At 41.0% G+C, this 18,156-nt stretch overlaps 2 protein-coding genes across 2 annotated transcripts; both read right to left on the bottom strand.

Annotated features, from left to right (window-relative positions):
• Positions 1-310: 310 nt before the first annotated feature.
• Positions 311-7,822, bottom strand: LOC139380728 (gap junction alpha-3 protein-like). The gene is made up of 3 exons (XM_071123703.1): positions 7,507-7,822; positions 5,525-5,586; positions 311-4,309 (listed from the first exon to the last, which is right to left on the bottom strand). The coding sequence occupies exon 3, from the start codon at positions 4,272-4,274 to the stop codon at positions 2,973-2,975; it is 1,302 nt and encodes a 433-aa protein (XP_070979804.1). The 5' UTR covers positions 4,275-4,309; positions 5,525-5,586; positions 7,507-7,822; the 3' UTR covers positions 311-2,972.
• Positions 7,823-8,373: 551 nt separating this feature from the next.
• Positions 8,374-11,217, bottom strand: LOC139380204 (gap junction beta-2 protein-like). The gene is made up of 2 exons (XM_071122673.1): positions 11,073-11,217; positions 8,374-10,547 (listed from the first exon to the last, which is right to left on the bottom strand). Exon 2 carries the CDS (start codon positions 10,518-10,520, stop codon positions 9,708-9,710), a length of 813 nt encoding a protein of 270 aa, XP_070978774.1. The 5' UTR covers positions 10,521-10,547; positions 11,073-11,217; the 3' UTR covers positions 8,374-9,707.
• Between the last annotated feature and the right edge of the window lie 6,939 nt (positions 11,218-18,156).

The raw sequence follows: 18,156 nt of genomic DNA, 5'->3' as shown, positions 1-18,156 counted from the left end.
CTCCTTTCCAGCGCAATATCCCATTCTCACATCCAACCTTGGAATGTGAAGAGAGGGAGCGATACATTTAAAGGTCAGTGAGTGTGAGCTCTTGTACAAGATGCATCCCAGCTTCCCCAAGATATGATCTACTCATGAAGGTACAGAATGTGTGTGTGTTGAAAATGTATACTCAAGTACAGTAGGTCCACATACTGGCTCAATTTTATTGATTGCCACATATACCGGAAATATGGTACAAAAAGTTTGTTTAATAACATTTTTGTAAACATTTGAGGTAAATTAACATTTACATCAACTTGTTTTTACAAAATGTCATACACAAGGCACTTCTCTTAAGACAGCATTGAAACAGGCCGTTGTTCTGAGCATAATGTAGATGGTTCCTACTCCCTGACTGGCCAGAGAAATCACACTCAGCATGACACACACCAAGAGTTTGAAGAAAGCTACTGTATATTAACCTATTGGATGAGGGGCTTGCGGGCAACTCAAAACGATACACAAGTTGCTGTGTGTAAAAGAAGAAAAGGGCCAGCTACCCAGCTAACATTGTCTCAACATTAGTGTGATGTTTTAATACAAGCTAACCAGAGAGTCACAGGAATGTGTTGAGAACATAGTGAAAGCACTGAGTGAGCACACAGGAAATACTCACAGCCCACTTTTTTCTATATTTGAAAACCCAAACTTTCTGCAATCGTCTCAGACCATGACATTTGACGTAATTTAAAAAAAAATACTGTCTTTAACGCAAAGAGCCGTTGTGTTTAATTGTTAAGACATTTTCCACTCTCCACTTTTCTACTCTCTCTCCTACCAATATAAACTTCTTAGAACAGCATGTTTTGCCTAAATGTGCAAATCTTTTACCTTTTTACTAAAATATAAACTTTGAGAACCAAAATGACAAATGCAAATAACACAGATTTTTTTGTGGTTTGTGACATTTAAATAATTTAAATGAAAAGGTAACATACACTGGGAAAAACGGTTGTCCCAATAAGAGTAACACTGTTATAAGCAAAGGATTGCATAGTCTCCTCGGGTAGTCTCTCCACGGTTGTAACTATGGTTTCTAGTTTGCACTGAATGTTTGTTATTGTGTTTATTCATGATCCTTATCGAACTATAAACTATAAGCATATGGTAATTTGAAAGTATAAGAACTATGTAAGAAATACATAGAAGTGTGGTATTATACCAATCATGTTTCACAAGTAATTTAAGAAAAGGCCTATTTTAAGTGAATGATTGTGTTGTGCAATTACTTGCATAGCTTTTCATTTATTCAAGATGGTTCAGGTAATCTACAATGTGAAATATTACATTTACACTAACTAGGCGGAAGCATATGCTTCCCATTGCTTACAACAGGTGAAGTAGTCAGTAATAGTTGAGCTTCTATCAAAAATAAGAAATGAGAATGGACTTTTCATCCTGGCGTTATGACACTTGCAACGTCATTGCGTTTGTCCGTTTTGTACCATATAGCTGTTTTGGTTGTCATAAACTGACTACAGTTTAGAATTTAGATTTCATTATAATTCAATTCTGTTTAAAAAAAATAGCACTTAAGAAAAACCAATAAAGTATGAGAGTGAGTTACCCTCAACATGAAGATGCAATGATTAAAAAGTGATGTTGTGTTTAAGATGACAGCAATAAACATGGTTATCATAAATATATAAAAAACCAAATCTTATTTACCGTCTTAAGTTGAAGCATTTGGTTTATATTTTGTTTTCAACCTCTTAAAATCGGATGTCAACTTTTCATTGTCCATATGGCAGTGCGCTTTTTAATTTCAGGCAAAAACAAATACTTTATTTGCTTAATTTCTGCATTCGAGAATCAAATGTAGGAGCAGGGGCTGGAACCATGGAACCTTGTACCAGCTTTAGACTACAAGAACACATTCAACTTCTAGTTTTGACCCATAATCTGGTTATAGTTTGTGTAAATGATGTGTTCAGTAAGTGGATCCTGGGTAAAAATCAGACAGATAAATGCATCTGCAGACCAGTTAATGAATCAGTGAGTTGTAGTTTGCATTTACAGATTCCACTGTTACTCTTCAAACACATAATACAAAAAATAGCTAGGCTATTTCCTGAATATTATAAAAATAAAAGTTATTTAGATTTGTGAAATTCAGGAAGTGTTAAAGTACAATATAAAAGTTTGATAATGAACAAGCAAATGCTGCCCCCCATATTGGTGTCATTGCTGACATTGAACAGTATTCTTCATCTTAGAGAAAGAATGAGAGCATACATGTTTGGATTTAGTTTGTCTTGCAAGCGACTTTCTGATACACCAAAAAAATGATTTAAAAATAACTTGTTTTAAGAAAGGCTCAACTTGAAGGAACTGTATAACAGCATAAGAGTAAACATACTAAACACACAAGTGGTTTCAAATCACCCTGTACGTACTTGTTCCACATAACAGTTTTATTCGAAGTTGGTTCTCAGCAATTTGCCAACCGAACTCAACGACTTGATGAATGTACAGTATCATTCCTAATTGGAATAAATAGGCGTTTATGTTCATCAAATAAGCACAACAACAATAACCACTGTTGACAAGAGCACATTGACACATACCAGGCCATTAAAACCAAAATCAAACAGAAAAGTTACTTGGCCATTTTAAACTGGAATAAGAACCATAAAGTCCCCTGATGTCCAGTATATCGAAGCCTTCAGCTTGTCAGACCATTTTAACCAACATTGCACAATCAGACTGTGTGCATTTTTTATTCTAACACGTATGCTACAACTCACCAATTGCACTGGTATCAACTGCTGTTAATAGATATATATACTAGGCAACAACTCCAGTTCCAGCCCCCTGCCTCACATTGCCTCCATTAAAAAAACAAAAATATTTTTTTATTATTTTGTACTTTTTATATAGAAAAATCATTGGGGGCTTTGGGAGGTTGGAGGTGTATTTAGGGGGACTGACTATACTGTCAGGTCTTTGGGCCTGGATCTAATGCTGCTGCTCTTGCTGGCCCTGCTGAGCCGTCGAGGGTCTGTGATCATAACGGGGGGCTCGTGCATTTCCACTGTGGTGGTGACGTGGCCTCCCTCCTGATCGCCATTCCCCCCACTCAAACTGCCCCCACTGGAGCTAGGGTTGGTGGTGGTGGTGGGGGGAGCAGCTTCACGAGGCTGCTGCTCACTATCAGAGGGAGAGGAGGTGGCCTTCATCTCCCGAGTCTGCTGCTCGGTGGCCAGGTTGGCCCAGTTCTGCTGCGTGGTCAGCCTGTGGTTGTTGTTGCTGCTCATGTAGTAGGAGGATGAGGGCTCCTCCTGCAGGGGGTCCATCTTGAACTCTGCCGGGGAGGCTTCTGCCATGGGCGGCAGGAAGGCACCGCTCCCAGCTGTCACGTCCGTGTACATCGGTGGGTAGCTGAGGTTGGGAAGGGCAGTTCTGGAGGCTGAAGTCATGGACTCAGGCCCCACACCATCAGAGCGGGGCAACAATGCATGATCAGGGGTGACCATTCCCTGTTTAACTTTCTTCCACCCAAGGTGATAGATCTCTAACAAATTCAGCAAAAGAGACAAGCAAGCCACCACAAGCATAAATATGATGAAAATGGTCTTTTCAGTGGGCCTAGATATGAAGCAGTCCACAGTGTTGGGGCAGGGCCACCGTGCACACTTGTATAGCGGCCTCAGCTGGAAGCCATAGAGAAAATACTGACCTAAAATGAACCCCACTTCAAAAAGGGTCTTGAATATGATGTTGAACACATAGGTGCGCAGCAGGGCACCCCTAATGCGGATCTTGCCATGCTCATCCCTGATAGGTGGCTTCTCCTTTTTACCACCTCCTCCTCCTCGTCCTCTTCCTCCACCTGCATCCCCTTTGCCGTTGTAAAGGAGTTCATTCTCCTCCTGGAGTCTGTTGGCCTTTCGCAGCTCCTCCTCCTTCTCTTTCCGCTTCTCCTCCATGCGGACGATGTGCAGTACGTGACCCAGGTAGATGAGGGTGGGCGTGGACACAAAGATGATCTGCAGCACCCAGAAGCGGATGTGCGAGATGGGGAAAGCCTCATCATAGCAGACGTTCTCACACCCAGGCTGCTGTGTGTTGCAGGTGAAGTCAGACTGCTCGTCGCCCCACACATCCTCGGCTGCCGCTCCCAGCACCAGGATCCTGAAGATGAAGAGGACAGTCAGCCAGACCTTGCCGATTACTGTTGAGTGTTCCTGTGCATTCTCCAACAGACGCCCCAGAAAGCTCCAGTCACCCATGCTTCAAGATTTCTAGCCTAGGGAGAAAGTACAGTCTGGAGCAAACAGAGGGAGGGGAAGAAGAGACAAGGAGAGGGGGGAAAAGAGATTGTCAGGAAACCTGTCAAAGTGATGCTGTGTAACATAAAGCATACATAGCAGTCAAATAAAACATGGACAGAGAAGCATTACACACCTAGAGAGAGAAAGCAGAGGTATCATCACCCACAAACATACAAAGTGTTAATCACACTTCACATCGGCACAACACATTAAGCGCTTATTAAAATGAATTACAAAAAATGGCCTTGAAGAAGTCATTGACGTAAACCGTTGAATCAATTGTCTCAATCGAACAATTGGTCAAAGGAAGTGAATGGTATAGAAATGTTCGGTAATGTCATATCATTTTGTGAATCCCCCTATTTCACTATTTAACTTAGAACTATGAACCTGACATTTATGCTAACACTCTTTCACTATCCTGTTCTCTCTCTCTCCCACTCTTTCTCTCAGTTACTGTCAAACTCACACTCTCTCTCTCTCTCTTTCTCCCTCTCTCACCCGCTCGCTCCACTGCCCAGATGGCATGTGCTGAGATCAACATTATAATGTTCAAAAACAGCAGCGAGCAGAGGTTGGACTGCGGTGTGTAGGCCCTGACACACACAACTCCCACTGTTACAGATCCAATAGGGCCATAGGGGTCAAGTCCAAAGTCCAGCTATAGGCCTCTTTTAACATGATGACAATTATTAATTAGCTAAATCTAATACATCTCTACCTCACTTGTTAAAAAAGGATGAGAGAAGAAATAACCAATGCAGAGGCCATTTGATGTTTGAGTCTAAAAAATGTGTGTTCTTTTAATGGGAATTTAATGGTAATTTGTATCAGAAATTGCAGCCAATAAATGCAAATACACCATACTCACAATAACATGCATTAACTAAACTATTAACTATGCAATAATGTGTACCGCCATGCGGCATAAATGAAACCAAACAGAATAATCAGTATGACACTTTCCCATAATGATGGTCAAAAACAAGCTTTTAGAATGTTTTTTAACTGACCAGGAGCATGAAGACAAATAGGTCTACTGCCTTTTGTTATCGATATATAGCGTTCGGTTAGAGTTGTGCACATGAACTTGCCAGTAGATGCCTATCAATCTACTATTCACACCAAAACCAAAACACAAGCAGATCAATCTACTATTCACACCAAAACCAAAACACAAGCAGGAACATAAAATAGTTGGCACTTACTAAAATGTTTTTCTATTGACGGTAATAAATCCATCGACTAGGGTTCAGAATATATATGACACCTGTAACGAAAAAGAGTAGAAATCAGTTAACATATTCGTCCATGAATGTATTTACATCAAACCCAAACTAAAAAGAAGCCTATTCCCTTAGATTTGATGTGCCAGTCTGCTTAAATCTCTGTTATTTTATGTGCCAGTCTGCTTAAATCTGTTATTTTATGTGCCAGTCTGCTTAAATCTATGTTATTTGATGTGCCAGTCTGCTTAAATCTCTGTTATTTTATGTGCCAGTCTGCTTAAATCTGTTATTTTATGTGCCAGTCTGCTTAAATCTATGTTATTTTATGTGCCAGTCTGCTTAAATCTATGTTATTTTATGTGCCAGTCTGCTTAAATCTGTTATTTTATGTGCCAGTCTGCTTAAATGTATGTTATTTTATGTGCCAGTCTGCTTAAATCTGTTATTTTATGTGCCAGTCTGCTTAAATCTCTGTTATTTGATGTGCCAGTCTGCTTAAATCTCTGTTATTTTATGTGCCAGTCTGCTTAAATCTGTTATTTTATGTGCCAGTCTGCTTAAATCTCTGTTATTTTATGTGCCAGTCTGCTTAAATCTCTGTTATTTTATGTGCCAGTCTGCTTAAATCTCTGTTATTTTATGTGCCAGTCTGCTTAAATCTCTGTTATTTTGTTTAATGATGGGTATTCTTTGATTTACTAGTATTTTGTCACTCTTATTGAAGTGACAATTACCATAATCTGATTCATAACTAGTATGGTGTCACTCTTATTGAAGTGACAATTACCATAATCTGATTCATAACTAGTATGGTGTCACTCTTATTGAAGTGACAATTACCATAATCTGATTCATAACTAGTATGGTGTCACTCTTATTGAAGTGACAATTACCATAAATCTGATTCATAACTAGTATGGTGTCACTCTTATTGAAGTGACAATTACCGTAATCTGATTCATAACTAGTATGGTGTCACTCTTATTGAAGTGACAATTACCATAATCTGATTCATAACTAGTATGGTGTCACTAATTGGGATGTTAATTAGATTGGAATGACAGGCATTTTGACAAATAATTTATATGCAAATACATTTCTATTTTGAAATATGCTTTCACCTATTTCTCTCTCCTTATCAATAGCCCACCCTATAGTTTGTATCCTGATTAAAATATTGTAAAAAAAAATATATATATATATTAGGCCTATATAGTTCACAGCAAATACATATGAAATATATATTAAGAAGTGCTAACATTATAGGCCTACGCATATTGATACAACTTCAGATTAATCGATTCCAAAATTGTTGTTCGATGGGTCTGATGATGACCCACCCCAAATCAATGCTGGTCTCATCAGAATTTGAAGTGCTGATCAAGGGGAGAAAAAAACAGGCATCTAACTATTGAAGTCATCAGGGCTATGGGAAACAAATGACTGTATAAAACAATGCAGAATGCTTTAACATGTATACGTTTCATATATTTATATTATCACTGCTATTATTAGGCTAGTATTAAGACTACATGATTAGAATACCATATCTGATAAGGTTGGAATGCTGCATGTTCATACGTATATCAGTCCAGACAATGTCTCATCAGTTTATACAAATCGAATACATTCAATATCAGATGTTTTATGAAGGTTTTGTTTAACATTAAGTAATATTGATTCATTTGATCATGTTCAGATAGCCTTCAGTTACAAAGGGTGCAGGATAGGCCTTGTGTCCGTCCACTGGCTCTTTTTAATAAGCATCCCTGTAACTTTGTTATCCTATTATTTAATCCTGATTATATATTACAGTAGTAACCCTATATTATAATAATTAAAATAGGCACACTCAACATTGACATTGTCATTAAATAAAATGTGCTTATATATAAATTACCAGCATCACGGTCTAGGACGACAGTGCCGGGAAAGATATTCACACCTAACTTCAATCATACCTTAAACTGGGGAAGCCCAACTTAAATATCGAAAGCAATATCCGTCTGCCATTGGTGCCATATTTTGAGTGCGTCGGATAGCCTACAGACCTCCCAAGGAAGCTGGTAACCTCCCCTCTCCCCCTGTCCCCAAATTCTGGCACCTCTGCCAGCTTACCAAACTCTTTTAAACGCAGCCAGGCCAAGATATTCATGCGCAAACTTCTTCACACGTGGATTCGCCGCCAAACTTGCGCAAGGAAAGTTCGTTTTTCCGAGGCAAATTTAACTTGGAAATGTTTCCGCGAAGGGCAGCTCCCTCCAGTTCCCAGTTATCACGACTGTCACATTGTGTGACCATGCATGAATGAATTCAGAAAGTCATCACCCTGGACCAATGCACGCCACGCCCCTGTAAACTTTTTTTTATTTATTCATCGCTCAAGCTTCAACTATAGGCTATGCAGTCTGGGGGTGTATGTTATCCCGGAAAAGTGGGTTCTGCGTTCATTCCTTTACATCTGACCTTTGGCCTACTATAGTGGCTGAATTAGGCGATTTTGACAATACAGTAGGCCTATACAGTAACCCACCTGTGAGAAATAGTTCATTTGGAAAGCTGGGGAGAACATAGGCCTGTCAAATAAAATATGGGATTTAGGTATTTATGATTATACACTTCACTAGAATAAAATGAACTTACTTGTCATATGGCTATCAAAAGTTACACTGCAAATGCAGTCACCCACCCCAAAACCTATATCAATAACCTCCTGCCCTCTCTTGGTTGTCCAGAGAAGCGCATCCTAGTGACTGAGGTTGATGCACATGCAATCAATCATTGTTATTACAACTGATAGTCCAACAGTGTGAAAGGAATAAGTATCATTTTTTTAAACATTTATTAAACAGTCTCAAGACTGGGGGTCAAAGTGCAGATAGCTAATAAAAAAAATATACAAATCAAACATCCTTCAAATAATATGCAGTTAGGGCATATCTATCAGCTTTCTAACTGCTGAAGTGTGACCATGAGGCTTTCAAAATGTTGCATTTACAGATATCCTTTGGCATTTCCTCTAAACAATCACAATACAAATAGCGCCTCAACTGAATATTGAGAGAAAGTTAGCCTACGGTTTGCTTTCCATGACAATGTCCAAATCATGAGCCATCACAAAATGTGTGGGATGCATCTCACTGGTAAAAGTGTCCTTACGTCTTCCCAGGTAACAGTCAGATTGTCACTACAGTGATACAAGTTCCAACTTCTACATGTATGTTTGGACGGAGCACATTAAGCTATTTTTGCCAGTAGATCAGTCTGCTTACTCACATTGAAAGAGGTACACTGATTAGTTCAGTGGCTAAAATAAAACACCCCCAGTTAGGCTCTGTAGCCAGGTTTACCACCAGTCTTGACAACAATAGGCCATGTCTGTCACAGTTGGCATGCTCAGAGGGCCAGTTTCCAGGACCCAGCTTAAGCCTACTCTTGGACCAAAAAACACTTTACAATTAATATTCCTAATTGAGCATGCCTTCTAGTCTAGGCATAGGCTTCATCTGGGTCCAGGAAACCTGCCCAGAATGTTCAACTGGATCAGCCATCTTCCCTGAAACATTGTGCTCAATATACAGAATCACTATTACTATTTGACACTGCTGATAGCGACTCTCTTAAGGCACTGCATCTTAAAATTGCTTTGGTACTTGAGAAATTCCACTCGTCACTGTTAGAATGCAGGCAGATGTGTACACGGGTGATCCTCAAATAGAACTTGGAGCAAAACTGCACATTTGTGAGTTTCTGCTTTGGAAAAGTCTCCCACAAAAGCTGAACACAATGTTAACCAATTCTGGTTGCTCTCCACAATAAAACAGCAAACTCCTGCAAACACATTGTAAACCAGAAGGTGGCACTCTAGACCCATTTCTCACTTCTGTTCAACCTACCACTCCCTGAACAGACATACAACTCAAACAGACAAGCACCTTAAATTGATATCAATAACAATAATACATTAAATTCTAGCACATTAACTTTTAAAACTCAAAAAGTAGTTTAGGGCACTGAGAGAGAAATATCCTCTACATCCTCAGCTGCTACAGGCATCTAGAATCCAAGTATGGTCTCATCTCATGGTAACAAAACACTGATAGATTTCTACTCCCTAGTTATGTGTAGTCTCTAATGAAAAAGAACAGGCACTGGGCTGTCCTCACACAGTCTTGTTGCTGGAGGAATCCGTAACAGACGACAGCAGCATCTGATTCTTTTTATTCTGTAGTAGAGACTTGTCCGGGGCCACTTGATCAGGGTGAGCATAGGTACGGCTCTTGGAAATCCTGGTGGAGCACCTCATCAGGGCCTTGGCGATGAGGTAGGCCAGCTCGGCCACATTGAGCACCATGCAGATGGCAGAGGAGACCACCATGAAGATGGTGAATATGGTCTTCTCCGTAGGTCGTGAAATGAAGCAGTCCACCTTGTTGGGGCAGGGCCATTGCTCACACTTCACCAGACGAGGCATCTTGAAGCCGTCGTAGACAAAGTAGAGTGCGTACATAAAGCCAGCCTCAAAGATGAGGCGGAAGAACAGGCTGCAGGTGTACGTCCACCACAGAGGCCCAGTGATGGACAGACGCCGCCTCTTTAGAGTCTCCAGGTCCACCTGCCTGGTCTTGTCATCCCCACCGCTTCGTGAGGCCGCGATGATGTGCCGCTTGTCCCCACTCTTCCTGTAAGCCACATGCATGGCCACCAGCAGGGCCGGTGTGGACACAAAGATCAGCTGTAGGCACCAGAGGCGGATGTGTGACACTGGGAAGAAGTGGTCGTAGCAGACGTTCTTGCAGCCGGGCTGCTGGGTGTTGCAGGTGAAGTCAGCCTGCTCGTCTCCCCACACGCTCTCTGCAGCCAGTACCAGGATGGTGATACGAAAGATGAAGAGGACAGACAGCCAGATCTTCCCCAGGCTGGTGGAGTGTTTGTTCACCCCGCCCAGCTGGGTGTACAGAGCAACCCAACTCATCTCTAAGGCAACTTTGTCTGAGACCACCTGGAGAACACAAGAATGGAAAGAAGGATACAAATTCATTTCAGTTCTTAGTGGACATCAAAGGTTTTATTTTCAGAAAACCAAACAGACCCTGGGTAGGAAAACAGTAGACCTACATCACTGTTAAGTGTTTGTTTTAGTCCCCCCCCCCAGTATATAATGTGTGTTTTCAGTCAAGTAATTACCTTCACACAACACTGGCTAGTGGCTATCAAAAGTGAGGCTATATTGAGAGATGGATCAAAATAAATAATATCATACAAGAAAGTGAATTCCCATAATCTTAGAAAAATCAATTAAATCGCTTTTGTTTTCATTAAAATAGGCCACAAAATGTCAAACTGTCCATAACAATTCGACAATCAATCACATATCAACTTTGGTTTCCTGATCGAATTTCTAACCTGACAATTCTAACCTGTATATAAGGGGGACAACATCTAAATCTCATTCACCATCGGCTCTATCGTTGCATAAATCCGAATAAAACCGTTGAATATGATTCACAAATCATAGCTAACTCACCTCCCACTTTCCTGGAATATCAGCAAACTTCCATCAACTTCAATTTTCGGTTCTCTTTAACGCCGTCTTGTCAAGGAACTCCAAACGTAGAAGAGTAAAGCGTGATTTGTTTGGAATCAAGTCCAACTGAGAAAGCTGCGTGTGTGAGCTCTGGAGCGATGCACCTGAGTTTTTATAATCTTCTCCTCTTGAGGATCCACCCGCTAGGGGCGAGACCAAGGATAAGAGCACTCATCAACTCCACTCGCTAATCGGAATACCGGGACATGTTCAGGACAGAGTAGGCCTATGTATTTTTATGACTACCAGAATCGACTATTTGGTTTCGAAGTATTGAAACCAAACCATTATGATTTCAATTAAAAGTATTTTAATAAACAACCGGAAAAGGTTGTCATCATTTGAAATGGGTTACATGTCATATTAAACAGCATATAAACACTAACTAGGTCAGGAGCCAAACAAGTAGCCTGAGAAGGAACGAAAATGATTTCTTTAGGCTATATTATTTCAAGGCTATAGTCTACAGAGAAATACAATACATGGTAAAGCATTTGCGAGTGCGACGCACTAGGCTGTCGGACATTACGCCTTAGCATTTAAATAACATTTCGTTGTATTAAATCATTATAGTCTATAAATTGCACATCTAGGCTGTGACTTACTTATAATTAAAATCAAATGAAACGAAAAATGCCTTATTAGGTTCCATCTACAGTCCCTTTGAATTCATTTTTAGAAACATGAGTTTGGCCTGAGTCACTGCTTTCAGGCTCAGGTGCCTGGAGAGCATGCCAGCAGCGGGAGAATATGCGCTCAGGTGCTTGCAGAGCCACTGGGAACGCTAAACACCCTTGGGACACTCTTGCCAGGCTGGGCAGGGATGAGTGTGTGTTTTTTTCCTGTATTTTTAGGTAAAATAACCCTATCAAAACGGAAAGCTCCTTGCTAGAGGTAACGTTAATATGCCAGGCATATTGAGCCAAAATTCATTGATGGCCTATTGTATAGATAATAGAACAAAAATTAACGAAACTTAATCTGATTTTTAGTTTATAAATACTTTCCTACAATGACACACCTAGCTAGCTACCCATCTCGTTTCATTCTGTTAGCATTTGCACGTAATAAGTACACGATAACGGCTTTCGGGATAACTTTCTTTTCAGATTCCACAACGATTCTTCAGTTCACCGCACTCCCTCTTTTTTAAAACCTTTAACTAGGCAAGTCAGTTAAGAACACATTCTTACTTACAATGACGGCCTACCAGAAGGCAAAAGGCCTCCTGCAGGGACGGGGGCTGGGATTAAAAATACAAAAACAAAACACACATCACGACAAGAGATATTTAAGACAACACATCATTTACTCATCTTTGTAAGTCACCTTGATTTTTTTATCAGTGTTTTATCAGTTTCTTTATGAAAATATTTTGCATACTAAATGACAGTAGCCAAAGCAAAGAGCTATAGCAGCACACAAGTCGAATACAAATGCATGCTGGGCCGGCGATGCCGGCGATGGAGAGAAACGAGAGGGCGAGAAGGACCATGCTCCCGCCTTTGGGAAACTCGCTCCACTTTTCGCTCTGTATGATTAAACATTCTGAACGTTTCATTTCACTGAATACACCCTGTGATCACATTAACTTCAAATGTACTGTTGTCAGATCGAGACACTTGAATTCGGTGTTAATTACTGGTCAAGCATACTGTATAAAGTACATAGTCATCATGAGTCACAAGATCACCAGAACAAATGTAGGCATGACGGAAGAGGGAATATATTTTTTTTGATGTTCAACCCATTTAACAGATCCCAATCATAGTTGTCCAATATGTGATGTAACACAATATGAAAAACCCTATGATGTATCTTCAATCAATTAATATGTTTGTTGTTTATCTTTAGTTCTTGATAAGGACAATTCAAATGTATTCCAATCCTAGAGAAATTCAACATTTTAATAAAAAATCATTAAACAAGTTTATCACATTAACTATTCATATTCACAATTCAAGAAACCATTGTGGTATGACCAAACCATTACTTCCTTTGTCTGATCATCAACTTGTTGATTGCATAAAACATGGATATATTTCTGAGAAGGCATGGCAATCAATCCCCAGATTGGTTTATTGTGTGTGTGGGCTCCTACAGTAGCATCCCAGATTAGTTGAGCGATTGTGTGTGAGGACTCAGGGCTACAGTATTCATTACCATCTCCAGTGTAGGCACCATTGAGAGATCAGATCATTCTCATCACCATGCTCCCCAGGCTGAGTGAGGGTCAGTGAAGGCCTGAGTAATGGACAGAAGAGTCCCAGACACAAGTCCATCTTGTACATCAGTGGTGTTGATAGTCCAGTGGTCACTTCTTGAGCTTGGCCAGGCCCATGAGGAGCTGATCCCTCCTCTCTCTCCTAGCAGACAGGTGCTGCGGGTCAGCTCACACATCTCCTGTAGGGATACATCAGAGGAGGTAGGGAGAAGATGAGATGAGTAGAGAGTAGTTTTAGCTGCTTGGATTTCTTTCTGCTGTTGGCCTGGTAAAATATTTCCTTGGTTGGATACACTTGGATGCATTAAATTGGTCCAATTTGAAATATTTTCTGCTTGTGAAATATTTTCTGCCTATGGTCAGGGTGTTCTCTCACGACAGCCTCCATCTGTGGAGAATAATGTTTGAACAGCCTGATGGCATGTGGTTGAGTAATGTCTAATTAACAGAGTAAAGTTCTAGGAGGAGGAAATATGTAGAACGCTCGACCTTGAGCTCATTGGACTAAAAGTTCCACATAATAAACATTGCCCTCTTTGAACTAACCCAGTTTTTCACACCTTGAACTTGATTAGTCAAATCTGAAGATATTTTTCCTAGTCCTAGAATCTAGTGGAGTTAGTACAAACAGTTCAACACACAAACACATAAGCCTACTTTGTTGATGCGCTCGGCTGCCTCCCCAGAGAATTCGGGAACAGGTCCAAAAGCGATCAGAACACTCCTCATGCCCTCTCTGTAGCACTGGAGATAGCCCTCCAGACCTGGGAGAGTGGACCATACATAGAGGGTTGGCCAGACTTTAAGGCAATGAGAAGATCTTATTTGTTACAGAAGTTCCGAGCAGCAAAATCAGATCTGTATGGTCTCACTATGACCGAAAATGAACATCTTCCAAGTACTTTAGTCATATTCTATAATGATTCTAGTAAGGGTTCTAGAGTTCTAGGGTGTAAGCATTTAAATGAGTAACTTGTTTCTTAGGTGTAAAATACTATTCCTCATTTTCTTACTTCCAAGTTGAACACTGAATGTGTACATGAACATTACAGAGACAGACTAAAGCTAACATTTCAGTGTGATAACTGCCAGCTACATCCAACTAAGCTCTCTCACAGAGTTATGTTTTTGGTGAGAGAGATCTCACCTGACTAGGACATTTTCAGTGATCCGTTCTCTCCTCTCTTCTGCTTCAATAGTCTGAACAAAATAAGTGCATGGCTCCTTCAGTCTCGTGTTTAGCTTATAAAATGACGCTGCTTTCTGGTTTAAGGGCTTTTCTGTGTCCTAACTGGAAAGTATAGTCACTCAGCCAGAGCAAAGCAGAAAGTAGACCGGAGTGTTTTACAATCTGATTGGACGGGTTAGACTAGACGACCTACAGTCACAACAGGAATGGGCTTGAGTAACCTTTGGATGTTCTGAGCAACATGCTACTGGTGTTTTTATTCCATACAATGGGAGATAAGTGTATTTTACTACACTTACACAGGCCGATGTTAATTCATCACTTGAGAAGATGACCATAGACTGGCACAATAGGACTGGTATAAAAAATGATGAAGAAAAAGGAAAACAGGTAAAGTAGAATGTGTGAGTACTGTACAACATGTATTCCTCCCTGGTAATAGTGGTTTTAGATGACTTGTGTGAAGGAGTTCATTAATCTGTGTTGCTCAAAAGACAGCTTTGTTCTGCCAAAGTGCTCTCTCACTCTCTGAGCACGGTGGTACAGCCAGAGCAAGGTTAACCTTTAGTTTTCACACTTACCTTTCATATTCTACATCTATATGACATCTCTCTCTCTCTCTCTCTCTCTCTCTCAAACACACGCACACACACACCCCACCTTCCCCCAATATATGACTATAAGGTAAAAGGGGACTGAGACATGTGAAGGCCACAGTTCCCTCTTCTCTTCACAGATGTTCAGGGTCTAGCAGAGCGACCTCTTTGAACTCTAATATCACGGTCTGGTCATAAGCTCTGTTTCTCACCCAACCATAATTGCACATGGTTAAATGTGCCACAATCACACAGGACAAAGAGGACCGTATATAAATATGTATTCTTTGGGGACGGCCTCTCTATGTGTAAGTCAAACGAGGAACTGACCTTCAGGTGCATTAAGGTGCATGGTTTCCATGGGACCAATAAAAGCGTAGCACATTCCCAGCCCCTCTGACATTACCAGGTCAATGTCCTTGACTAAGATGACACCATCCTGAAACGGTATGTAGCAATGGACTCAGATTCAACAAAAAGGGAAAAAGTTTTATTTTTGTCCACCCCCCTCACTCAGGGTACCAAAGACACAGACGAGGGGTTATTCACCCTCAACGACACTCTTAATAAGCTTTCTACCTGCCCAACAAACAACCACCAGTCTGTCAGGAGGGCTGAGGAAGCAGCAGACTAGACAACCCTTCTCCTTTCATCCCAGCAGAGCACAGCAGCATTAAGGCTACTCCCACCAGATTGGGTTTCCCTAATCATCCCATTCTGTGTCCAAGGATAATGGCAGGGTACAGAGGAGAGGAAAGGCTGTGAGGGCAGTGCCAGGCCTGGGACAGGGCCTGCTGTTCCCAACTCAGATTACTGCTCAACAGATACTTGTTGGCTGACCAGGGGGAAATCAAAGCTCGGACACAGATATGGAGAGTAGTGGGAAAGGGGGACAGTGGCGTCTTTGTTCGCTTCCTGCAGGCCAACAACGGGCCCGTTATCTTGGTGTCGCGAGGCGGCGTCCAGGCGGGGAGCAGCCGTGAAAAGGGGCCTTTCCTCTGCTAATCACTGGGAGCTACCGGCTGCGTTCTCAGCCACTCTGCTTTCCGACACTGGCTTGGACTCAAAGGCCACGTTTTGTGTGTGTGTGTGTGTGTGTGTGTGTGTGTGTGTGTGTGAATGTTATTTAACATTCATATCAGTGACACTTCAATTGAACTCTCCTTCATTAGGCCTACATACGACCATAACACTCAGCTTTTTGCAACTTGTACAGCAATGACCAGGTAGACTCTTTGTACTCTAATATCACGGTCTGGTACTTACAAGGCAACATTGTAATAACATGAATTACTTTATTATTTTGTGGGGATTCTCTGGGAAGCACCACTAGGTATCAGGTACTGCAGAGTTGAATTATTCTATTTAACCTAAGTGACTAGTACATTTCCATTGATGCCATATATTTTCCTACCAATTAACAATACAGCACCGTAAAATTCCCTCTTTCAGAGTGCTAACATCAAAATGAGTTGTATCAAAGGAGAGAACATGCAGAATAGACCAGAATTCCAAACTCTGACATAACAGCGAGCTTACATTGTCATGCACCGAGGCAAGGTGTGTATAAAGGATGATAACATGTCAACAGCTGAGTTGATGCTGGCTTTAAGATAAGCAAAGTGTGTCAATATCATTACGTCAATTGAGTAGATTCAGTTCGGAAATTGAAAAGACTGAAATATCTGCATTAGTGAATCGGCAGTAATTACATTTAAATTGACCCAGACTGGTAAATAATAAAATACCGTCTGAAATGTTGATTCCATTAGCTGGGTTTCCATCCAAATGGCGACAGATTTTCATGTGAATATTCTAGAATCTATATAAAAATAATATGCGCACTTCCCACCAGAGAGGGGGGGGGGGGGGGTGAATGCTCAGCAGTGGAGGCAGCTAAGGGGAGGAAGGCTCACAACAATATCTGAAATGGAGCCAATGAAACGGCACCAAACACATCAAAGATGTTGTTGACACCACTATATTGACTCCATTCCAGCCACCACTAAGGTCCGTCAACTCCTCAATAGCACCCACTGATGCTTGGTATGTGTAGTGCTATGCTGTTACAGTAGAACATGTACCTCCCATAGCCTTCCAGGTGTCTTTGTATGATGTGTGTGGGTAGCATGTATTTTGAGCCAGTACATACAATGTCTGAGATTTGTCAATGTGGCTTTCGGTACAGCACCAATGACGAAACCTCATAGAACAATCTTATGGCACATACTATGTATAACAAAACCCATTTTCAAATTGACTTATTGCGGGTAAAAAGCTGTGCGTGATGATATAGTGCACATAAAAATAAAATTATCATGTACTGAATTTAAAAAAAAAATTATATTGCATTTTCAACTCTACTGATGGTTTTGTCACAAGAAATGTGTATTATATAGTAATGGGCCCACTCTGGTCTTTACACATGAGCTCTAGCCAACAGCTCACAGATGCAGTCCAGCCATCAGCTCACAGACGCAGTCTAGCCAACAGCTCACAGACGCAGTCTAGCCAACAGCTCACAGACACAGTCTAGCCAACAGCTCACAGATACAGTCTAGCCAACAGCTCACAGATACAGTCTAGCCAACAGCTCACAGATACAGTCTAGCCAACAGCTTACAGATACAGTCTAGCCAACAACTCACAGACACAGTCTAGCCAACAGCTCACAGATACAGTCTAGCCAACAGCTCACAGATACAGTCTAGCCAACAGCTCACAGATACAGTCTAGCCAACAGCTTACAGATACAGTCTAGCCAACAGCTCACAGATACAGTCTAGCCAACAGCTCGCAGATACAGTCTAGCCAACAGCTCACAGATACAGTCTAGCCAACAGCTCGCAGATACAGTCTAGCCAACAGCTCACAGATACAGTCGAGCCAACAGCTCGCAGATACAGTCGAGCCAACAGCTGCTATTATATCAATATATATCAATATGATGCCTATTATATCAATATTTGCACATAAAGGTGTTGTTTAGAGCCATTTCATGCATTATTAATTTTA

This window comes from Oncorhynchus clarkii, chromosome 22, assembly GCF_045791955.1.
Source record: "Oncorhynchus clarkii lewisi isolate Uvic-CL-2024 chromosome 22, UVic_Ocla_1.0, whole genome shotgun sequence".
NCBI classification, from domain to species: domain Eukaryota; kingdom Metazoa; phylum Chordata; class Actinopteri; order Salmoniformes; family Salmonidae; genus Oncorhynchus; species Oncorhynchus clarkii.
Note: the sequence above shows the minus strand (reverse complement) of the source record. Positions and strands in the feature narration are given on the sequence as shown.

Excerpts from the sequence above, each read along its gene's own strand:
- LOC139380728 (XM_071123703.1), bottom strand. The coding sequence starts at position 4,274 with ATGGGTGACTGGAGCTTTCTGGGGCGTCTGTTGGAGAATGCACAGGAA.
- LOC139380204 (XM_071122673.1), bottom strand. The coding sequence starts at position 10,520 with ATGAGTTGGGTTGCTCTGTACACCCAGCTGGGCGGGGTGAACAAACAC.